Source organism: Astatotilapia calliptera, chromosome 2, assembly GCF_900246225.1.
Source record: "Astatotilapia calliptera chromosome 2, fAstCal1.2, whole genome shotgun sequence".
NCBI classification, from domain to species: Eukaryota; Metazoa; Chordata; class Actinopteri; order Cichliformes; family Cichlidae; genus Astatotilapia; species Astatotilapia calliptera.
In genome coordinates, this window is record NC_039303.1 from 10537149 (window position 1) to 10562695 (window position 25547).

The 25547-nt window shown below is 42.5% G+C and overlaps 1 protein-coding gene across 1 annotated transcript in view; it reads left to right on the forward strand.

The window, feature by feature from the left end:
* Positions 1–25547, forward strand: part of mgat4b (alpha-1,3-mannosyl-glycoprotein 4-beta-N-acetylglucosaminyltransferase B) — a 125921-nt gene that overhangs the window by 47487 nt on the left and 52887 nt on the right. Inside the window, exons 2-3 of the mRNA XM_026184560.1 lie at positions 22498–22677; positions 24042–24185. Coding sequence (XP_026040345.1) covers positions 22498–22677; positions 24042–24185 — 324 coding nt within the window. The remainder of the gene's footprint in view (positions 1–22497; positions 22678–24041; positions 24186–25547) is intronic.

The following is a 25547-nucleotide window of genomic DNA, read 5'->3' on the forward strand; positions in this document are numbered from 1 at the left end:
ATACTGGTGTTTTTATAAGTCATGTTTGACTTTATGCTTTTCTGAATAGTTTCTGGGATGCTTAGAACTCAAATTGCACTGCTGGAAATAGTTTGTTTTCTTGCTGTTCATGCTGTTTTCTTTGCAAATTTGCATCATAGGATTGTTTTTTCGCTCTTCCTGCAGTCTGTAAAAAATTGGTGTACCTCAAAAATAAAACTATGAAGACACTCAAAATAAATTTCCTGTTGTTGTAAACTATTTTTTGCAACTTTTTTGTATTTAAAGTGTCTTAAATTTCTCCAAGTAGAAATATATGTAAAAAAACAAAACAAAACTATTTTCAATTTTTTTGTACTTTATTGTACCTTTTTGCAATTAATGTAGTTACTATGGACTTAATGCATACATATTATTAAAATATGGGCTATAACAGTTGTATTGATGTAATGCTCCCAAAAATGGCACTATAGCATGTAAAAATAGAAAGTAATCTCTGGCAGACTTGGTTCTATGGTAGTTCTTAAAGGGTTAAATCTCCCAGATTGAGGATTTTAGTAGTTAAGAGAGCGTTATATCCTCTGTTTAGAAGATAAATTCAACCACTTTAGAAGTTATATTTGGGTTAAGTGCAAGCTGTGCGGCTTTCATGTGCAAAATGCTGCATGGCATACACCTGCTTCTGTTTCTAGCATCAATAATACTTACATAAAGGTAGTTTGTTGCAGTGCAAAAACATAAAAACTCCTTCTCCTCTTGAAAACGGGATGAAAATTGAAAGAAGATTGCAGGTTTCGAGGCAACTGCTCCACAGGAATCTTCTCATTCTGAGCATAAAATGAGCTGTTGAGCTAATTAGGCTCATGATCAAAAACCCGGAGTTGACAACTTTGCTACAACAAAAACCAAACAAGTGCACCAAAGGTAACGAACCATTATACACATGTGATTTAATTTACTAGTCAAGCTGTAGATTTGCGAGAACAGAAAGTTAAACTGTGAAAACATCAGGTGTAGTGATCATGTGAGTGGCTTTGCTTTGCATCTTGGTTCAGATTGATCACCGCCGCTGACGGTGAAGTCTCCCATCCATGATGACTTCCCAGATTTATGTGGCCGATCTCCTTGCTGTGAGCTTAAGAGGTGGATGCCCCATGACAGCAGGTGTTTCTAATGCAGTGACTGCAGGCTAATGAGGCGCTATGAAGTCACATGTCATATAATGACAGGGAGGAATGCATAAACATGGGGAAGGTTTTTTATTTTCTCCTCCCAGAAGGCCAGGAGTGGATGCAGACCAGGGTGGGAACAGTTGAGGAGGAAATGTTACCGTATGACCTCTGCATGAGACAACTGATCAACATCAGAGCTCTCATAGACAGGAAACTATTATCATACAGACAGGAAGCCACTCACCCTAACGTATAGACAGGAAACCTATCGTGGAGAGTGGATGGGTTATGAAACTAATGGCCCTTGGGAGCAGGTGTAAACATAAGAAAATGGCCCTGCACTCCTTCAGAGGTGGAGAGGGAAGTTACTTCCTTCTTTTAGAAATCACTGGTTTTCTTTTTGTGGTCATTTTCATGACGTTTTCTTTTTATGTTTGTGTAGCTGCTTTGCATCTGTGCATGTTTTGAAGTTTGTTTCCAGTCCCGTTTCGTCAGCTGCAGACCTTGTCTATTTGACAATCGGATCATCCCATTGTTTCGGAATGATGCTGCCAGTTATTCAGGTGCAGCCTCATTTCAGAGGCTACGATATTTATAGTAATACCGGGGAAATGTTCAAAGCTCGAGGTCAGCGGTAAGATAAATCGGGTTTAGCCTTTATATTTCCAGCAACAGCAAAGTTAAATGTATGACCACTGCATTGTGGAGTAACTGTACTGTACTGGTCCAGCTAATTATTATGCCTGTGTTTCTTAAAAGCATTCATCCATCTATCCATTTTCTTTCACCCATGTGATTCAGAGTTGTGGGGTGGCTAGAGCCTACCCAGCTGTCATAGGGTGAGGGGTAAGGAGCACCTGTGTCAGACTGTCAGTCTATTGCAGGGCGGCTGTTTGTGCTCACATTCACTCCCATGGCAGTCAGCCTAACCCCATGCGTATCTTTGGACTGTGGGAGGAAACCCTTTGTGGGAATAACATGCATACTCCAAAGGCTGTAGGCTGGATTTGAACCCAGAAGCTTTATGCTGTGAGGCGACAGAGCTAAAAATTTCTGAATGAAAATTCAAAATGTAGAATCTGGAAAAATATCTCAGAGGCTGGAGAAAATGTTTGTAAAGAGGTTTACACCAGAGTGTTTACATGTGTCCACTTTCATTGGCTTCTTAGAGATTACCATCAAGGCAACTGTATTAGCATGTAAGCTAAAAACAAAGCAGCAGGCAGAGGAGCAGCAAGGCGGCGGAGGCGTTGAGAGTCAGACAGCTGGTAGAAAACAGACTCGGTGTTCATCAGAGCGACAGTCAGACAGGATGACCGCCTGTTAGCATGCCGTCCGTCTGTCTGTCAGCCTGCTGCTGCAAACTGTGTTACCATGACAACTCTTTGTGTGTGTGTTTGTGTGTGAGACTGAAGGAACTGACCTGACACCAATCACTCAACAATCACACACACTCACACGAGGTGAGATGTCCTCTAGACTGTGAAGCGTGTCTTTATCTCCCTCTGCTGCAGCCTGTGATGATAAACACACGCACACACACACACACACACACACACACACACACACACACACACACACACACACACTCACTCACTCACTCACTCACTCACTCACTCACTCACTCACTCACTCACTCACTCACTCACTCTGTACAGGTAATTTATGACCTCACACTTTAGACGTATTTGGTATGTGTGTGCTCGTGGTCCATGCGATGTCCTCAGAATACCAATACACACAGCGCTGGTAGAAAACACAGGTTCTTAGAGGTGCCCTGAGACTCACGAGGCTGATCCTAATCATTCAGAGAATGTTAACAGCTCTGTTTGTACATGCGAGCTGCAGAGTAGTTTAGAAAATTACAAATTACCACATATGTGAAATACAATGCAGAAATAAGAAATGCTGTTCAAACGAAGCAGCTCTGAAACACAAGGACGCTGCTGTAACCATAATCAGCAATCGTGCTCGTACTTACTGCAGCCTCGTTATTGCACATATGCACTCTGCTCTGTGATCTGTCGAGTGTGGATGGACAGCTGAGGGGGATTTTTTTAAGTAGCTCTGATTCTGGACTAATAAAGACTTCTAAAGCCTCCATCAGCTTATGGAAGTCATGGCTCCGCTCTCCTTTTCGGCAGCTGAAGGCTGATGTTTTCCTGGAGATCCTCTGGCTTCACAACCTGGAAACTTTTCCTGTAAAATTAATTGTATTTTTAAAGAGCAGGTTTGATGCAGCTGAGGGAAACTGTAGGTTTCATTATCAATAAAGTTTGAGTTAATGTATGTATGTATACTTTATTGATCCCCATGGGGAAATTCCTCTCAGCCATTGGGCACCCGGGGAGAAGTGTGTAGGGATGGTACCCTGCTCAGGGGGACCTTAGGGTAGCCGTTCAGTGAATTCGAACACACTATCTACTGAGCTATCCCTGCCCCTCTGATGACCCCTGCCCTTAATGATCAGGCTCTGCTGGTAGGATAGGAACATACATCTGAGCATCATCTGCATATCAGCTGACATTTAGTCTGGAAGTCGCAAAACGGGAAGATTGATGTTAATACAGTTAACTCTGATGGTCAGTTAAACCACAAGTAGAAGTCTTCATACAGCCTGGTGGTACAGCACTATTTGTATAGATGGAAAAACAAACATGGCAATAAAGTATAAAAGGCAAAAACAAGAGTTTGTACAGTTCTCACAAGCTTGGAAGTCAATATTTGGTGTGAGGCAGCTTTCTTTTCATTAGGAATCGTTTTCCAAGCTTCTTCTTCTCCTGGTTTCTGTCAGGATGATCCCACACTGCTTAAATGACGTTGAAGTTTGGCCTCTGGGGAGGCTGAAAAATGTTTTTATCCAGCTGTGCTTTACTGCACTGGCAGCGTGTTTGGGATCATTGCCATGCTGAAAAATGAAGCTATTTACTCTGAAATTGCAGAAAGGCATGTGCAAGTGGTCAAAATTAGACTTCTAGGCAGCCATTTAAAACAGCGACCACATGCGAAGAGAGACGAACTTTCAGGTGCAGATCAGCCAGACGGAAAACGGATATAAAGCTTTTTGCTGTCTATGTGTCCAGTAGCCGAACTCTATGATCAAGCCTCGTGGATGTGATCATGAATCTGAGCTCCTCTATGGACACTAACAGGACTGATTTTGCCTTTTGTTGTGTTTTAAATTGAAGCTGAATGGAGCAGTCATGTAGCGGACTGTTGTGGTTTTCACTTGTGGCAAAACGAAACATACTAGCATCAGTGTTTTTTACACGCAGGAAACAAGTGGAAGAATGCTGACGACTAGTTTTGGACTGTTATTTAAACAGGACTTATATAAATCTGGATGACAGGTTTCAAGTTGTTAGCATTTAAGAAAAAGGTTTCATTTTAAGATGCAGATGATGAAGACTTGAAGATGAAGACTGGAGCAGTCTGGACCTTTGATTTCAGCTACAGAGAAAGGATGTTTTTAATCTCTGTAAACTGTTCAGGAGCCAAAAGAGAAACAGATCTAAGAGTTCATAATTCGGCTGATAGGGTGCCACTGAAAGCTTAATGGCGACAGGAGAAAAATTCAGATTTTTGTGTCATCTCAAACATATATGTTAGATAAAAGCATGCACGTTAATTGTCAGAAACCGATAACGGTCCAGAAAACAGAATGTGAGGCTCAAACTGAGTTGGTGTGATCTCACAGACGCCAGATCTTTGCTCCACTCGTCTCTTTGTCTCTGTTCCGATTGGATGTGACAGCTGATATTGAGAGGAAGCGGCATGTGAAAATATGTGAGCACTGCCAGGCTGACCAGCTCACACACAGAGAGCGAGCGTGTCTGATGATGGTAATGACTCTGTGAGTTTACCGTCTCCGGGTTTCATTCATCTCAGCACGCACACACACGCACGCACACACACACACTATCTCTCAAGCACACTCATACAAACAGCAGTATTGACTAAAGGCTCAAATAAACACAAATCCACTCGACACATCGACTGAAACAAGAGCTCAGACGGTGTGGTATCCACCCACACACACACACACACACACACACACACACACACACACACACACACACGCTCTCTTCATATGATGAAGTCATGGTATTAGATGATACTCTGCTCCTCGGAGATGATCCAGGCCTGTGCAGAATCGATCTGCAGACTTCTCCGTGCAGAGCAGCCGGGCTGATTTCGGAGCTGTAGTCGAGTTTTTCATGGGATGAATCCCTCCCATCCTGGAGTGAATCCCCATGAGGACCACTGCTCATTAACATGCATCCAGAGCCATTGTTGGGATCTTGAAACATGATAATTGCAGAAGGTTGCTGGAAAATAAAATAAGCTTAAGAATTGTGCTCTGCTAAGCAGTTATGGTCAGGCGTTCAAAATAAACACAATTAACTTTTGCATCAGCATTTATGATGTTAATGGAGTTTGAGAAGCAGCCTGCATGAGGAGGGTATCCGTCTTGGTGATTTGAGAGTTATAACCCTGCTTCTCATCATGTCAACATGTCAACCCCATCGTGGTTTTCAGACGAGTGGGAAGCAGCTGGCAGGAGAATTAGTGCTTACAAAATCTGAGGCCACGGTTTCCTCTGGGGTGGGGAGGTGGGATTTTGCCCCAGCCGAGGTACACTAAGCACACTGCTCAAAAAAATGAAAGCAACACTTTGTAATCAGAGTATAACATCAGGTCTTTTAAACTTCTGGGACATTGATCGGGTCAGTTAAGTAGCAGAGGAGAGTGTTAATCAGTTTCAGCTGTGCTAGAGGGGTAACAATGAGACCACCCCCAAAACAGGAATGGTCTCACAGGTGGAGGACACTCATATATTTTCCCTTCTCATATTTCTGGCTATTTTTTCCACTAATTTGCATTTGGCTAGGGTCAGAGATTGGACAGGTAGACCAACTCCTCTAGGATGGCTCCTTGCTGGCAGAAGATTTGCTGTCTCTCAGCAGAGTCTCAAGGGGATGGATGGTTACTGTAGGAGAGCTGGACGGGGCTGTAGAAGGTCCTTGACTCATTACTGGGACTGGTATCTGCTTCTTTGTGCAAGGAGGAGAGGATGAGCGGTGTGAGAGCTACAAAATTACCTCCAGCAGGCCGCTGGTGGGACCCCCCCCAGGACACCATCTGTCGTCTCATTAGCAGCATGCTGGTTGATAATTTTCACTCCTAACACATTAGTCAGTCCATATCAGTACAGATATCCAGCATGATTGTTTTAAAATCGTTCCTTGAGTGTATCTCTAAGCTTTCCATTCACCAATCAAAGTGTGGCCATGAACTCTGGGGATGCCTGGGCTCATCCTCATGGTGCACACACCACATGTGAAGTGAAACACAAACAGTCGCCTCTAACAGCCAATGAGACGAAGAGCAATCCACCCGACCTTCATAGCAAAACGTTTTCAGTACTCTCTATGAAGTTTTTCATCACTTTTCTCCAAACCTTCTCCTTTTTTTCGTATCTGATACACAGTGTTGGGAAGGTTACTTTTAAAATGTATTCCATTACAGATTACATGCCCCAAAATGTATTCTGTAACGTATTCCGTTACATTACTCAATGAGAGTAACGTATTCTGAATACTTTGGATTACTTGATATATTATCATGCTTTTTTACAACTACATGAATGTACTATTGCTGTGTGATTTATTACTATTACTGAGGGTTACTCACCATACCAATAGCAACTAGATGTTTAAATATTAATATAAAATGAGTAACAGCAGGTTGACGTTGGGTAAGGCTTGTGAGTACAAGAAAACAATTATTAGAATACAATGTGTTAAATTTGCTTAGATAAGAGGGTCCAGCTGTAGATGAGAGGAATAAGGAATGATTTGTCTGCGTGTTATATTTTGGGCTTAGCTGTGGCCTGAGAGTGTGTGTAATTGTTTAGAGGGAAAGGAATTTATGGACACTGGGGGTCTGCCTGTCATAAAAGGAGACAGGAAGCTACAGGTGGGGATTGCTGATGCTTGTACCTTTAATAAAAACTCACAATTGTTATAAACTTAGAAGTAGGTTTGCAGGAGACTCTCCACCTTAAATGTAAATGTAAGACAACGAGAGGCCAATGGCCAGTGGATGCAGAGTGGGGGTCTCAGTGTCTGTAATATGTTAACTCTGTTTTCTATGTTGTGTAGAGGAATTTGGTGTAGCTCGGGTGAGGAGATTACTTTTATGACCCGCAGGAAGTCACGTACACAGAGACACACACACAGTGCTTTGACTGTTACACTCACACACCCACATGCACACTCACTCACGTGCACTCACACATACACACAGGTACGCGCATACAGTCACTCACGTGCACTCACATAGACACACGGGTACGCGCACACACAGACACAGAGTTTGCAGGACACCATGGGGGGTTTTATGGTAGGGTCGCTTCTACAAAACTGTTTCACAGACAATGGAGTGCAGATCTGCAGAGGGACACCGGCCTTGCACGTCTTCCCTTCTAGAAGATGCATGCTTAGCTGAAGATGAATAAAGGTTTTGTGAAATGACTACTGAGTCCGGTGCCGTCTCTGGATGCCTCGAGGAATAAAAAAGAACCGGGGTGAAACTGGTTTCGTAACAGGCTGCGCTTTTTGCAGAGATCTCGTACAGAAAACTATTCCGCGCGTATATAAAACAGGTCCGCGGCTCCGAGCCATGGTAAAGGGACCTCTGGCTAATAGTCGGGTTTCGTGTCGGGCTCGTAGCCGAAAACTAGCTTTATTTTGTTGTCTGGATCAACTTTGCTAGCGAGAGACAGAGAGGCGTTGAAAGGCTGCTTCAACGGAACTTATTGTTTCGGAGGAAAACACAAACACGGTGTACAGTCGAGTCTTAATAGCTTACTTACAGCTGGGCTCGTCAGGCACTCTTCTTGGATGCAGTGGTTATTATTATATTTACATGCTTCCAGCTCCTGTTTCTGCTCGATGACAACTCGTACTTTTCCACTCTCCTTTCTCTCCCTCCCTCGCTCACAGACACATAACGGGTATGGCGGTCCATTCTCCCTGCAGCACGGACTACACTGCCCATGAGGCTACGTTCTTTAGGGCTATGCCTGTAACACTCTCTTATTGCCTTCATATTAGATAATTTTTTGAACAGTAATTTTTAAAAATATTTCTTCTCGTCATTATGAGACGCAAGATTAAGACACGGGCATTTGAGCCTCTTAATGCGTGTTTTGTTTGAGAATTACCAAAAATGGAGAGGGCATAGCCTAAAATATGAAACAGAAAAAGACCACAGTGTGTAATCCATTTATTTCAACAAAGTAACTGTATTCTGAATACCACCTTTTTAAACGGTAACTGTAACAGAATACAGTTACTCATATTTTGTATTTTAAATACGTAACGGCGGTACATGTACTCCGTTACTCCCCTACACTGCTGATACACTAAACAGCTTCCCTCGCGCTGCCTCAGTGACCACCTCCTCCATTTCTCATTGCCGGTGGCGACAGTCTCAGCTGTTGTGCATTTGTGGTGAGCGTGAAACGAACATTTAGCTGAAGCTAAAATATTTTCAGCTGTGCAAATCCCAGATTCACCTCCTTTTGTGTCTCCTGGTGCAGATTTGTGTTAGTTCGTCTTAATGTACAGACGTTGCAACTGCACCGTGCAAAACCTTCACTTTGGGTTAATGCACCATCAGAGATGTGGCGAGGAGCTCGGGCTTCTCCACTGGGTGAAGTTGTTGCTTCTTTGCATGCCTCCATGGCACCTCCCTCTTTAGGTTTTGCAGGCTAGAATAAACCCCCGAGGGAGAACCAGAACTCGCTAGAGGTTGTGAAGAGATTGGCGCTAAAACAACTTGGCATAACTTTTGACCTATGAATCATGCTAAGCTACTGTGGTGGAGGCCCATAATAAAAATATCCATTTTTTTCACAAACGTCAAACCATATGGCATCTCCATAATCTCACGCTGAAATCACATTTTCCGTAGACGGCAGCATCTGTGCAAGGTGTGCTCATTGGAGACTTAAATGGACACCTGATGAGAAGCATGAATTTTCCTTCTTGTTGGTGTAAAATCGGAAAGAGCTCTTTAAAGTCATCCTGACAGAAACACCTGGCTGAGCAGATGGATCCTTTTAAGACTTTGCTTCTGTCTTCTTTCCTCCGTCGGTCTGTCTTTAGAATTGGAGCAAGAAAACAGACGCCGCCTTTGCTTTTGTCATCATTTCAGCGTTTTTGGCTAGTGTGCTAATGCTCCTAACAGCTTTCTGCCTCTTTGTGTCTGCCTGCTCTTTAGTTTCTGATGGTTTTTTTGCTTTTTCAGTTGCTCCATCGTCTTTTTTTCCCCTTGGCATCAAGCTCTCAGAGTTTCAGTCCGTCTGGCTCGAGTGCTAATGTTCCTACCGGTCCGCTGCTCTGATCTGTGTGAATTAATGGAAGAAAGGAAGAAAAGCCCTTTGTTTTGGTTCGTTCTGCTGTAGTTTCTGTTCACCTCCTCCTGTTTTCCATCACCGCTGCTACAGCCACGATCCTGGCAGATATTTGCTGTTGTTCATAACTAAAGATAAGGTGCGGGATCTTGGCATGAGGTTGACTTTACAGAAGGTGAACCAAGGACAGAGAGAGGGAGACTTCTCACTTTATAAATCTGTGTGAACAGCAGAGGTGGATTGTGGGAGTTGTGTGAAAAATCACAGGCGAGGTGTGAACTTTTAGACTTTGCCTCACTTTACTCAAACTTTCCTCAAAATTTTTATTCAGCTGTGTTCAAATATACAACAGAGCATGTTTGAAAAAGAGGTGTGGTGCTGGTTATTCATGAAACTTTTTCATTTCAGTTTTTGTCATGATGACCAAACAGCTTGTCTGGAGTCACTGTAACATCTGAAATGTGGATTTATTTTCATGCAGAAGGTCACGACGTGGCACGATTTCAGTTTTGTTGTGTGTGTCAGAACAATGAGGCGACTGCTGAATGTTACAGGTGTTACAGGAGTGACACATCTCCTGTTGTCAGGCCTGCAGGTATCAAGCTGTTGTTCTCCTTTATCTCATAGTGGACAGAAATTATTTTTGGAGTGGCACAAATAATTTGTGTGGCATCAGATTTGACGCAGAACAGCTGATTGTTCTGTAAAGTTCTGGAGTTCAGGTTATTTTTACTTCCAATAGTGTTAACATACTACACAGGTCAATGACTAGATTTTTTAAAATTTTCATTGTAAGTGGGCTAAAGCAGTTAATTAAAAGTAGTCTAACATAAATGTAAATCCTGTAATTTGATTATTATAATAAACCATGTAACTTGGATGGATTAGATGCCGGTGTGACCACAGTGCGCACGTCTGATGTCGCTCACAGTGATCCAAGGGACCGCTCAGGGAGTTTGTGTGTTCGCTCAGACACGTGAAAAATTAGAGGGAACATTGCTCACCACTGTCTCCCCCTTGTAGCAATGCCACGCAATTACATCCCTAACTTTAAATGAAAGTGCAATACCACCATAAAATAAGACCTTTTACATCAAAAAACAATTTACAAACAAATTACAATTGTGACCATACACTTGTGGGCATCACACAAACGTAGGGGGCTGTCTCACACACTAAGGTATGTTAACGTGAACACTGCAAGTGGCCAATCAAATTGTTGTGATGTCATAGTTTTGCAACATGGAACTCGGATTTGTTGGAGGCACGAGTAACCGTATTCGGACCGTATTTGAATGCTCTGTATGCTAAGTTATCAGCTAATGCTAATGCAGCAGCTGTCAGTCAAGAGGCCACGCCCCTAATAATGCAAACTTTAAGTGTTAATACAATTTAAAAAGGCAAGTTGCAAAATAAATTCACCACCTATACAGCTCCTATGAAGGGGGAAACTATTTATAGCAACGAAAACAGTTTTTGTATCAGGCTGCAAACATGTTTATTTCTACTGTAAAATTTCTTCTATGGGGACTGACTCACTGCTGCAGCCTCTAGTGGACATTAGAGGAACTGCAGGTTTTGCTTAAAGAGCTCTTTATCTGGCAGACTAATGAACCATCTTAGAACCTGAGCTCCAGTTCCAGCGAGGGAAGTTAAGTTTGGTTTTATTGAACAGGGATTATCAAGTCAAACACAGTCTGTGGATGCAGGTTGATAACCAAGCTAGCTAGCGTTAGCTGATAACTGCATTTTGGGGCCTTAGTGGTTATTGTTTGAGCAAAGCTTCAAGCTGATGAGATGAAATGTGAGTAGTTTCTATGTTGCTTGTGTAAAATGAATCACTCATTCTCTCCTGAGAAACCCCCCCCCCCCCCCCCCCCCCACACACACACACACATTCACTCTAAAGCTGGCAGTTGGATGATGTCATTATTTTGATGCTCCAGCCTTGACTTGCCAAGTGTGTTAACATTCCTCACATACTTTCCTGCTTGTGTGTATGTGTGTTTGTGTGTGAGAGAGAGTGTGGAGGGGGATAATTGACTTCCTGTGACACTGCCTGACTGAAAATCACAGGTTGACACCTGTTTATTCTCGCTGACGCATTCCAGCTGTTTCTTCTTCTGTTCACTCGGAGAAGGAGGTGGAGGGCCTTTACACAACAACACAAACACAGATACACACAACAACACAAACACATATATATATGTATATATGGACTTCCAAAGATCCACAAAGACCCACTCAGACCTACTGTTAGCAGTTAAACTCATCCTACAACAGCATTTCCATCCACCTCGCCAACGTCCTAGCTCCCCTCGTGGGGAACACACCCCATCACAAAACTCCACTGGCTTCCGCAACAAGGTCCAGGAACTTACCCTGGATCCAGATGAAATCAAAGTGTCCTTTGGTGTGGTCTCACTCTTCACTTGCATATTTGTAACCGAAGCAGTAGAGACTACACAGTCAACACAAACACATGCCTTCCCCTGTAAGAGCACATGGATTACTGCAGTTTACTCCAAACACAAACGCAGTGATGAGGCACGAATTGCAGAGGTTCAGAGAGTGAGCCGGGGCTTCGGTGCATTCAGCTCGATTTGGAATTAAAGCTCAGTTTGGCTGAGGGTAAGTGCCGCTGATGGATTATTAAGTCTGTGCGTTATTTTTGTCCGACAAACAGGACTACACTAAGGACGGGGAGGTTAGCTTGGATCTTCCAGTGAAGTCTGACATGATGGAGCTGTTATTAAAAGTCAAACAGCGTGACACTAATCTGCTCTCAGTTTGAAGCATCTCTCATAAACTCACATATTTAGGTTTATTCCCCGCGGTCGGGCCGTTCTCGGGTGTTTGCTTCAGCCTGTTCTCGTCTCCAGAGTGTCACTTGGCACCATCTTGTCCTAATGGCGGCGAACCTCATGGCACAGTCACTCCCAACTCGTCATTTATCAACAAACATGGTCACTGTTGCAGTGCCGCTGTAACGCTAAAGCTGCAATAAGGTGGTTTATAATGCGAGCGTGGTATTTGTGGCCCCATGGCTGGGTGGCTCTGTGGGAATGACCTTGGAGCTCGTGATGATGTTTGCTCCGGTCGGACAGTTATGTTCACATAAATGCAAAGTACATTGTTTTTCTCCTGCATTCGGGGTTATTTGTCCTCGAAGCACTCTGTGTGCATGTGCGTGATTCTTTTTGCTCTCCGAGCTGCTCAGTGGTTTTGTCGATAATGAACTGCCATCACGCCGCTCTGGGACCACGACCCTGCCATCACATCGGGCTGACTCAGCAGCTTTATTTCCTTCCCTCCTCTTCTTTTTCTAATAAACACATCAGTCTGACTCAGAAGGCAAATCACCGAGCGCCACTTTCCTGTCAGCTGTCCTTCGTGTCCTGTTGACATCCCGTTCGACATTTTGGGGGTCCCACGGGTCCATTCTGTGTGTCAGAGTGTTATTTGGAGAAGTGCTCTTCCTGTTTCATCTCTTCCACCTGACTTTCTTCCTGTTGGAATAATAATAATGTGTTCATCGTGTATGAAGGGCTAATAACTGTTAATTTGGTTCAAATGATGGGAACTGCAGAGACAGCTGACGGTTGTATTCCCTCATTTATCACTCGCTGATTAAACACCATCTGCTGGGGGGTGAGGATGGAGAGAGGAAGACAAGGGGCCAGCGGGCCGGAAGACCCTTCATTAGGGACCTCGTTAAAAAGTGCCAGACCAATCTGTCCGCGATGCTCAGCCATGTGAACGCATCGCCCAGTTTCTCTCTGTGAGCACGACACGAGACCGAACACTCACTGAAAAATAAAAACTTTATTAGCAGTCCTCAGCCGTCTCCACTTCATAACATGAAAGCAGCGGGAGTGACTGTAAAAGCTCAGCTGAAACACATTTATCAGTAAAAACAACTTTTAATGTTTAACCCTGCATGTGAGGCTTTCTGTTTCTGTAACACTCCATCACACAGGTCCTGTTATTCCCCGTTTCTTGGATGCCCGCATCAGAAATTTCCTAAAAAACACAAACTGCCGCTATTAAGTTTCAAATGACAGGAAATTTCCAAGAAGGTCCTGCACAGTCTGGCATTTAAAAGGGGAAAGGAGCACGAGTTGGTGCATGAACTGTTAAAAGTTAATTTGATTTTGAGGTTTGGAAGTGGACGTATGTCAGGGTGACTTCTGAGTGGGTCAAGCTTTACAGCACAGAATAGAAGAAGAGAAAGCGAAGTAAAAAATGCTAAGTGCAAAAAAAAAAAGGTCTTTTCTGCTGGACCTGAACAGAGTCGATAGGTTTTGTTGTTCTGCACATCATTTTAAATCAGACGGTCGAGATGTGCCCGATGTGCAGACATTCAGCTTTAATTCAACGGGTTCAACAGAAATGAATTTCAGCCATTGTTATATTTTTATATACAGCAATTGGATGATTGACTGACTGGCAGTTTCATGGCCAAGCGAGGCCTGTTCCCTCATTATTTTGTAGCAAACCAAACAAAATAAACCCATTAGAGACTAAGAGCAATCTGGTTCTTTTATTGATAGGAACAAATTCACTGCAACACCAAAAGACCAGAAGGTCCACAGACGACAACCGAAGTGCATGATGACAGAATTATTTCCATGGTTCAGAGAAACAACTTTACAACACCTAACCAAGTTGACAGCACTCTCGAGGAGGGAGGCGAGTCGTCATCAAACTCTGCAATCATAACTGTAAATCCAGAGCGCTCACAGCAAGGTGCAAGCGCTGGTTGCACTCAAGGAGAAGAAATCCAGCTTCTTCTTCAGACTCATAAACCTTTGTTTTTATACATTTCAGTTGCATTTTGCTCAGAATGATTGAATTACTGAATCCTGGACTTAGACGTTAGAGGAGCTGCAGGTTTTGCAACCTAAACGTTGGCTTCGTTTTTCAGCCTCAGGTCGTTGCTGGATTGGGGATTACGGGGCTGAAGCACATATTTTAACTACACGAACACACCGCAGGGCACCGTGTTAGTGTCACATTTTTTGACATTTTGTCAGCTGTTATCTTCTCTTAAACGTGTAAAAAAAACAATAAAATAATCCTAGTTTCTTTGATGATGGAACCTACTTATATTTATAGGAGTGTTTAAACCTCAGAACCTAAGAACACACGTTTAAACACATACAGGTCTGTATAGATCCGGGTCTGATAAATGTCAGACTGATGATTGGCATTTAATGTATTGATTGATCAGTGAGGAACAGCTGAACTGATTTTCAGTCCTCGTACTTCTTCCTGTTCGCTAAAAGAACCACAAGGCCATTAACTGTGAGTCATCGTGAGTGTGTGTGTGTATAGGGTAATATCATTACCTGTGATCGGTGGCTTTTATACTATTACACACACACACACACACACACACACACACACACACACACACACACACACACACACACACACACACACACACACACACACACACACATTACTACAGTATGACTCAACCTGTCTGCCCTCCACACTCTGCTCAGAATTGTGTGTGTTGTGGTATTACAGTGTGCAGGATTACTGTGTATTAGTGATGTTTGTCCTAGGGGTGGGTTTTTATAATTGATTTATCGGTTAAAATCGATTCTGGCTTGGATGACGTAAAATCGATTCATTAAAATCCTGAATCGATTTTTTAATATAAATTTATTTTGCCCGAAATGCCAGAATCTCAGGTGAAAGATCACAAAATTTCAACAACCACCAAACAGCTAAGACAGTAAATGAGAGCAGGAACATGGATTCTGCACAAAGACTTAAACACACAGCGCGACCCACGGATCAGAATCAGATCAGAATCAGAATCAGAATGGGTTTATTGCCAGATGTTGAGGTTTACAACATTAGGAAATTGCTGCGGTGCTTCAGTGCAGACAATAAGAATTAAAGTGCTATGTAGAAAGAAAGATATGTGCATGAGATATACATGAGATATATACATGAGAATAAGAATTATGAGTGCTACGTAGAAAGATATATGCATGAGTGCAGGTGGTGATCAGTGCCAAACATATATACATGAGAATAAGAATTATGAGTGCTACGTAGAAAGATATATACATGAGTGCAGGTGGTGATCAGTGCCAGACATGAAATGATGCAGTGACACAGCGTAGGGTCATGTGTTAGTGGCGGGGACAGTCATGTGGTTATTGTTCATGTGTCCAACAGCAGAGGGGAAGAAACTGTTCTTGTGGCGAGAGGTTCTGGTGCGAATGGACCGGAGCCTCCTGCCTGAGGGGAGCAGGTCAAACAGACTGTGTCCAGGGTGAGAAGGGTCAGCTGAGATCCGAGCTGCACGCCCCAGTGTCCTGGAGGTGTACAGGTCCTGCAGAGATGGGAGTCTGCAGCCAATCACCTTCTCAGCAGAGCGCACAACACGCTGCAGTCTCTGTTTGTCCCTGATAGTGGCTCCAGCGTACCACACGGTGATGGAGGAGGTGAGGATGGACTCGATGATTGCAGTGTAGAATTGCATCATCGTCCGTGTTGGCAGGTTGAATTTCTTCAGCTGCCTCAGGAAGTACATCCTCTGCTGGGCTTTCTTGATGACGGAGGTGATGGTGGGCTCCCACTTCAGGTCCTGGGTGATGGTGGTACCCAGGAAGCGGAATGAGTCCACAGAGGTGATGGGGGTGTCAGTCAGGATGATGGGGGGAGTGGGGCTGTGTGCTTCCTGAAGTCCACAATAATCTCCACTGTCTTCTGGGCATTCAGCACCAGGTTGTTGTGGCTGCACCAGGACACCAGACGTTCAACCTCCCTCCTGTAGGTAGACTCATCCCCGTCAGAGATGAGCCCAATGACGGTGGTGTCATCTGTCGCCTTTCTCACAGTCGGGGCTGAAAGCCGACAGATCAGAATCAGCGAGCTGTCGGCTCGCTGTCGGGTCCGCGCTTTGTGTTCACGCCCTTTATGCGCTGTTTCTAAAGGTGTTAGTTTGATGTCTCTCCAGACAATATTGACCAAACCAGCAGCAAAAGAAGATCCAAACTACGCTTCACATAAACATCGTCATGTATTCACTCTGACTTTTACTGTTTTGCTTCGACCACGATGCACAGGTCTCTCTCTCTCTGTACTTCAAGAACAGTTTCCCGTCTAAAAATCTGTTTTCTTCATTATTCGCTTGCTTGTTACGCACAAGTCTGCCGTTGTTTACAGCGCTGTCGACCGACGTTTTTTTTTTCTTTTTCGTTTTATATTCTTCCGAAAAGAAAACCTAATTTCTGCCGTTCAATACTGAACAAATTCAAACTTTTTAAAATTATGCAAAATGCAAAACGCTTAGACGTGAGTCTCTATAAATAATAAAACCGCTGTAACTTCAGACGTAATGTTCATGTGTTGATTAATGGTTTTCTTTCGTTTTTGATGTACTGCAGAATATTTTTATAAAATCCCAGGCCAGGAAAACCACCTTCATGTTTTTCTGTGTTTTATCTTCAGCTACTTTGACACAAAGGCATCTGCTGTGACGCTTACACCTGTGATAAAGTCTTGCGTGTGTCAGCTTCCTTTTTATAGATACAAAAATATGTAAATGTACTGATCTGAATTATAATATTTCTGACTGTCAAAATTTCCCAGATTCGAATCGAAGTGATTCGAATTGAATCGAATCAAATCGAATCGTGGATCGAATCGATTCGGGACCTTGTGAATCGGAATTGAATCGATTCTAGAAATCAGTGACGATACCCAGCCCTAGTTTATCCATCTCTCTGTGCATGTTCTTGTGTTACTAAAGTTGTGGGTACAGAAATCACATTGTGGGGAATCGGTGTGGTACTCGTAATGCAGGTTTTTCAGTTTTAGGCTTAAAAATTAAATAGAGGGAAAAAGTGTGAACATCTACTTGTACATATATGTTTGTGAGGACACGTGGGAGTTTTGGGACCTTTCGCATGAGGACGTGTGCAAAGTGGGGACATTTTCAGGCTGTTGCAGTGTTCAGACTAGTGCCTCCGTGTTGTTTCCTGTTATTGATCTTTTTGCATTGATTAATTACTGAAAGAAAACAAGCACACAAATGACATCAGTCACTGGAGAGGAGGAGGGGGTCAAAGGTGAGACGTGAATGCCCCATGTCCCGAGTTTTGTGCCTCGTTAATTCAACGTTGTTTGCTGGATGTAACCAGATGATAAACCTCTGATATCTATGTATGCTGTTCTTATTAAATTCACGCCTCAGTTCTTCAACAGACCAAACGTCATAATTTTGAAGAATTTTGACTATACAGATGTTTAAAGGACAACATCTGTATGCTTCAACCTTTGGATGGAGCATCTGCTCTTCCACTGGTTCCCCCATATTAGACAATACTGAGACGGAGAGTCTGGCTGCTTTTATATGTTTCACATTTATCCAGCAAAGAATGGCTTTATATATGGCACATCATAATAACATGTATTCATGTGCTTTACAGTTGGATTAGCAGTCTACTTTTTTGGGTTTTGTACCATGTTGTAACATACATACATGGGAAGAGGTAGTTTTAAAACACAAGATTGCATAATAATAATAATAATAATGATGGATTGGATTTATATAGCGCTTTTCAAGGCACCCAAAGCGCTTTACAATGCCACTATTCATTCACTCTCACATTCACACACTGGTGGAGGCAGCTACGGTTGTAGCCACAGCTGCCCTGCGGCAGACTGACAGAAGCGAGGCTGCCAGATCGCGCCATCGGCCCCTCTGGCCAACACCAGTAGGCGGTAAAGTGTCTTGCCCACAACGACCAGGACACGGGCGACCTTCCGGTTACAGATACGCTTCCCAACCCCCTGAGCCACGGTCGCCCCGTGATGAGTGCAGCCTCTGTTTCCAGTAGCTGCCAGCCAGTATCTAGGCCCGTGTGACTGAGGCATCACTGGTATGCTTGATCTGCACCTGGACTTTCCTAAAAAACTGAGCTGAAGCTCACCTACTTTCATTTCTTTTTCACGTTTGCCATTTTTAAAGCCATTAAGCTGCTTTCTATTATATTTTTACTATTGTTGGTAGGACTCAGAGTTGCCCGTGTAGCTTAAAGTTAGGCTAAAAAGGCTAACAGATTATTTCCCCTCACTTTACACTTGTTGTTTTCATGGCAATAAAAGTAAACAATGAATAAATAAATTCATTAATAAGTGATGAATTACTGTAGGTTTAATAAACACAGTGACAACATCCAGCTAGACCACCGCATTGTCCTGACATGTCGTGATAGATGTAATTTACAGCTGTTTGTAGTGTTGAGGTTTGAGTCTGTGTCACCTGCATTGTGCGATCTGTATCCATACAGATTGTTTGGGTTTAAAATGTCTCTTCCGATAGTAAGACGGCAATAGAGTTTACTGTGCTGCTTAATTTAACCATTTACACAAAAATATAAACTCTTTTAATAACTGAGCTTTTTTTGGTGTTTACTGTCGGCTCTAACAAACTCCTGGTCTAATAGTGCCCGGAAAATATTTCTCAAAATTTCTACAGTTATTAAATATTACGAAGGATGTGAAACCACTGCTGGAACAAAAGCCTTCGCAGAAACACAGTTTCACTGTTTAACAGACCAACTGCTGCAGGAAGAAGATTATTTCATCAGCGCAGATAAATAACTGGGCAGCAGCATCATTAAAAACTCATCAGCGAGGAGTGTGTGTGTGTGTGTGCGCGCTCATAAATTCACTGCAGTTATCAGCCAAACAGATGTGACCATTGTTCTCATTAATGAGGGTTTACAGGAATAATTACAGCAAAATGAGGCGCTTTCTGAGTGATTTTACTCTCCGGCTATTAAAGTTCAGCTGACAGACAAACTGCAGCACAGCTCTGGTTAGCGTTCGTCCAGACCAGTCTGGTAAAAAGTTGTGAGGTCTGAAGTGTCGGCTGTAAACACTTCCTGACCCTTATCACCAAGTTTCATTTCTTCGTTACTCTACAGGGAGCTTGAAGTGCTCGGGGCTTGTTAAGCTTGGGCGGGTTGAGCTTTGGGGTCAGGAAATTTGAACCATTAAAAATCAGGTGTTGCTGAATCCCTCGGATCAAGCTGATCTGAGGCCGAACGAACGCTGGCACTCAGAGGACACTCAGAGCTTTCTGTGCATGAGTCTGTTTATCCTGTGAAGCGTGGTTACCACAGTAGTATCCACATGGTGTACTCATGACAGCGTTAGCTCCTCTAAGCTGGTCGGGGTTGTGGACAGATGTGGACCTTGTTTCCATGGAGAGAAGAGGGTCAGTCGGACAGACTCTGGTTTTTAATTCAACAATTTGGACACTAATTTGATGCCTAAATGTTTGTGAACAGATGCTCAGGAAGACAGACGTATTAGTGGAGCCTGTTTATTAAATATAAACATTTTAAGCCACTTACATTTATCTGAGTAAGTCAAGACGTTTGGAGCGAGAGATCGGGATTTTGAGTTTCCTGCTGATTTTGTTTTTCTTTGATCTTCTTCTCTCTAAATCAAAAAAAATCAATTGTAATTGAATAATAATTAAACAATTTAAAATGATTGAACACAAACTTTCTCTTACTATCCAATAATACCAACATCAGCAAAGATTTCAATTTTAAATAAATAGTTTTTTTTTACCAAAACAGAAAAAAATATATAATAAAATAATAAATTTTATTTATAGGCACCTTTAAAGACCCTCAAGGTCACCTTATAATAGTACACAAAGTAGAATAAATAAATAAAAACATAAGGTAAATGGAAAAAAAAACAAGCATGAAAGTATAAAAAATAAACAAGGTAAAAAATAGACTAAGACAGAATCAGGAGACAAAACTGAAAGAATAGAAAAAAGGGAAAATAATTTAGTGTGTTTTAAACTGAAGCAAATGCTCAGGTTCATATTAGCAAGCAAGCAATTTATTTATATAGCACTTTCAGTCAACTCCCAGCTGAAAGCAAAGTGCTGTACACTTGACATGACAAAAGACTTAAATTAAAACAATAAAATCGGCACATTAGATTAAATTAAAGCAGTAAAATCAGGGTCAAACTGTGTCATAAGCCAAAGAATAAAAAAAACATTAAAACGATAAAAGTGATATTCAGGTGAATGGAGGAGACGAGCAACACCTGAGTAAAACCACACCTAATCATAAACTAGTCCTAACTGCTGCGACTGATGGTTTGGAACAAACGTCATGAACTGAAAATGTAAAAGAGAGGAAGTACGGCTGAGTTTGTCGAAGTTATCTCGTGTTTGACGTTTGAGGTGGAGGTTTTTTCTGTTTCTAGATTTGTGTTTCTAGATTTAAAATAATAAAAACAGAATAAAATGAAGCTTTTTGTGAAGAGCGAGCGCCTCTTCCTCCAGAATAATTAGTCACGTGAACCCTGTGGGCGTGTCAGGAAGTACGTGAGCTCTTTCTCTTCATGCAGTTTTCCTTTTTGTTGATTCTTTGGCGATAAAATGATGAATAAAAAACTGATAAGATTAACATAGAAAAGTGTCTCCTGTAAAACAAAACAAAACAAAAATAGGAACAGGTGACACTTTGTGTGAAGCTTTGTTCAAAATAACAGCGTGTCTCTGTCTGTAGACGAGGTAAGCGCACCGACTGCCCTCCGTCTTCTGTATATCGAATTCAGTAAAACTGTTAAATTAAAATGTGTAAAGCTCATTATCTGCAGGCTCAGGCTGAGAAAAGTTGAGGCCAAGCTGTTCATGTTGACACTTCTTAATTTTGGAGTCTCAGTCGGATGTATTACAGCTGGAGGGCTGAACAAAGTGAACGGGGACGTCTGCGTGTGAGCCCAAAAGGGATTAGTGCAGCTTTACCTCCACATAGCATTAACTCAGCGAGGGATGATGGCAGGATGATGGACGGCCGGATGCTATTTGCTGTGGCAGATGAAGGATTTAGCTTTTTATTTCCATGTTTTTACCCAGATTATGTCCTTTTTTCCCTCCTACCTGTTGATGATGACGATCTGGCACAGTCCTATACGCTCTGTCTGCCTTCAGAGTAATCCCATGAAGCCTCAGTCTGTCTCTGTTTTCCTGTCTGCCACTCAGCGCTGACGGAGAATATGCACAAGTGTAATAAAACAGGGACATGCGCCCATTAATAAACCCGTATTGATTTTACTTCTTGTGTTTGCACACGGCTTGAGTCAGATTACAGCTTCATTATAGACACAGGACTAAAATTGAAATATATCCTGTAAAAGAACAATGCAGAAAAATACTCCACAGCAAGTACAAGTTTACCTGATGTTTGTCCAATCCGGCAGAAAAAAGCATCATTCCATTGTTAGCCCTGCAGACCCTGAACTTTCTTTAAATTTGGAATAGATGGTTTTGTATAACGCAAGAATTCTCAAACTTCCATCAAAATATCCAGTAGGATGAAATTATGAACACTTGGTCAGCTTTACTGTAAAAGCAAAATGAGGGCCGACTCCATTTGGAGGTTGAAGTGGCCGTTTGAGAAACTGCAGGTTTTGGCACCTTTCAGTCAACTTCATGGTCAATCCTGCAGGACATCATGCTTCCACCTGACCCACAGTGTGCAACATAAACATTTAAAAAGCCGATTGTAAGTCTTCGTACATACCGTGCAAGCGAGATATCATTATTTGCTTCGTCGTTAGTTTTATTTTTTTGGTCCTGGATGTTGATGGTTGTTTGTGACCGTGTTTGGTCAGATGTTGAGTTTGAGATGTTGATCTCTGATGTCCACATGTCAACGTTTCACTACATCAATGGTGCGAGTTTGGACGGACAGACTTAAACTGCTTTTACTGCAATTTATTGTTTTTTCAAAGAAAGGCATCAAGTGGATTCTTGCTTTTGCTGTTTGTGGGACTTTTTTTCTTTTTTTAATTACATGTGTTCAGGTGAACTCATGTAATAACCTCGTCCCCTCCTCTCCTCTTCGTATGCAGGAGATGTGGTTGATATCTACCAGAGGGAGTTCTTGGCGCTGAGGGAGCGCCTCCACTCGGCCGAGCAGGAGAACCTGCGGCGCTCCAAAGAGCTGAACCTGGTCCTGGAGGAGATCAAGAGGGCAATCGCCGAGAAGCAGGCGCTCAGAGACATCAACCGCACCTGGAGCAGTCTCTCGGGTCAGTTTTGATCAGCTGTAAAACAGCCTGTTTCATTTTAAGCGTTGTTATCAATAAATTGCATGACTTTTGTCTCACTCCCATTTCTTCTTGTTGCATGTTGAAAATCTACTTGGAACCTTGTTAAGTTCCAACCACGCAAAATATGATGTTTTTGCCATTTTTCAAGTGGTCTTTCAATGTAGCTTGCCATCACCAGTGTGTGAGTGTGTGAATGTGTGCGTGAATGGGTGGATGACTGGATATGTAAAGCGCTTTGGGGTCCTTAGGGACTAGTAAAGCGCTATATAAATACAGGCCATTTACCTTTTTTTTTTTTGGTCTTAAACTTTTGATCGGGACTGTGTTTTATATCTTGAATTTGCCTTTTCCCATCATCGTACTGACATCTACAGCTATTTTAGTGCTGTCATTTTTTCCTTTATCTTTACACTTTATTTGATTTTGAAGGTCGTTTCACACGAGTTCTGATTAAAGTGTTGTTCCTTCAGTCGACCAATAAAAATCAAAAGCTGACCTGATTAAATTTGTGATACTGACTTCTCTTTTAAACAGTCTCGACCTTCTGGGGTGTCAAACTCATTCTACTTCACAACTGAACCATTAAACCTATACTGCAGCTTTTCAGAAAACACCTTACAAATGTTCCCTTTTCTTGGTATAAAGAAGTTTCAGTACATTTTTAAAATATCTTAATTATTTATTTTAAAAATATGCTGAGATGTCTCAAGGAAAACATAAAGTTTTAACAATATCTCATTACCAGTTTGCTTCCCTTACAAAGAAACACTGCAGTCATACACTGTCTGAGGTCTGCCATTGATGGCGAGGGTTAAGTAGAGCCACTTTTAGGGGTTTGGGTGAAACACTCTAAGTCCTGTGTCATACCTTTCACAGTGTTGGGATAGACTGCGCTGGTAAAGTGCACAGTCTGCTCCAGCGACACACCTCTCATCTCTCATGATCTGGAAAGCAATTTTTGTTGGACCCCACATTTAAAATAAATCAGGTGCCCTTGAGACCTGAAGTCATGCAGTCACTCAGCATGCAGCGTTTCTGTCCTCGTCTCGCTGCCACGAAGCAAAAACTGAATAATGTGCTCAGTCAGAAGATGTGAAGAATCCTCTGTAAGCCATTTAAACTGATCTGTTTTATCTGCTGTAATTTACTCTGTGTGTGTTCAGAGGAGATAAAGCTCAATCTGATCTGTTAGCGTGCTCAGTTTACTCCGACTTCACTCCAACTGCAGGCGTGTTTCTAAGTACTTTATATGAAAGTGTGATTCAGCCGGTTTAAGCTGGCGGCGGGGAGACCTGAATAAACGTGACCTGATCTCTCCTGGTTTGGCCTCTGTGTGTCTGCAGAGGAGACGAGGCTGAAGCTGTGGAACGTGAGCAGCAGTAAAAACGTGCTGCAGCTTCCCTCCATCTTCCATCATCTTCCTCACCTGCTGAACAGAGAGGACAGCCTACAGCCCGCCGTGCACCTGGGACAGGGACGCACTGGAGGTAAAATCCATCACACCTTTTTCTAAGCACACCTGCATGGAGTTTGTTTGATTTAATAATCTTCACAGCCTGCAAATAGCCTGCTTTCTTGGAAGAAGATTTGAATTTTGTTGAAAAAAGATTTTAAATCTTTAGAAACTTTGAGGTTAAATAAAGGCAAGATCTTGTTTTATATAAAAAGATCTAAAGTTAATATTACAGAGCCTAAAATTAAGCCTTATATAAAGGTACATAGGCATAAGTCTAATGGATCTCAGTCTTTTTGGTAAAACTGTCTTAGCCTTCTTATGGCCAAGGGGTCCTGGCTGAACCAACAGCCCAGGCACTGTGCTCCTCTCCTGGGGCAGCAGCTCACCGAGGCCCCCTTATAAACCCAACATCCTCTGGCGAATAAATACAGAGCTGTGATCAAACAGGCTGACCAAGGTCACTCCTGAAGTGTGCGTGTTTGTGTGTGTGTCAAGCCTAATTTATTTTTAAAGCTTTTTTTCTGCTTAGTAAACCATTTTCTGACAACTCTGCTTTACACAGACGACATAAATACAGATAAAACCACAGAGAACAAACACATCAGAAAATGGAAGATATTTCTGTGTGTGTGTGTGCGTGCGCACAAGCAGTCAGATAAATTTATGATGCCCTGACTAAAACGGGTTAGTCGTGTGGAAAGTGCTTTATGGTGCAGCAGAGGACAGAGATAACCACCAAGAAAAGAAACACAGCAAGGAAATTATATATATTTATTTGTGTGTGTGTGTGTGTGTGTGTGTGTGTGTGTGTGTGTGTGTGTGTGTGTGTGTGTGTGTGTGTGTGTGTGTGTGTGTGTGTGTGTGTGTGTGAGAGAGAGAGAGAGAGAGACACAAATCTGATTTATATGTTAAAGCTTTGAAACAAAACAGGATCAGCACGAAGTGTTTTCTTTTTCTGAAGCATCAAGGGGAGGAAAACATATTAAACTAAAACTGAAAGACTTAAATGTGCAGAAATATGGCCTGTGTGTGTGTGTGTGTGTGTGTGTGTGTGTGTGTGTGTGTGTGTGTGCGCGTGTGTGTGTGTGTGTGTGTGTGTGTGTGTGTGTGTGTGTGTGTGTGTGCGTGTGTGTGTGTGTGAGAGTGCCTGCGTGTGTGTGTGCCTGTGTGTGTGTGTGTGTGTGCCTGCGTGCGTGTGCCTGCGTGCGTGTGCCTGCGTGTGTGTGCCTGCGTGTGTGTATGTGTGCCTGCGTGTGTCCTTGTCTAGTCTTTTTTGATGAAGTTTCTTTCTTCTTTCTTTCTTATGTTCAACACAAATGTAATGAATATAAGAAACCTCCTGAACATCTTTTAATTTGAAATGGCTTAACAGGAAGTATATATAGCCCTATCC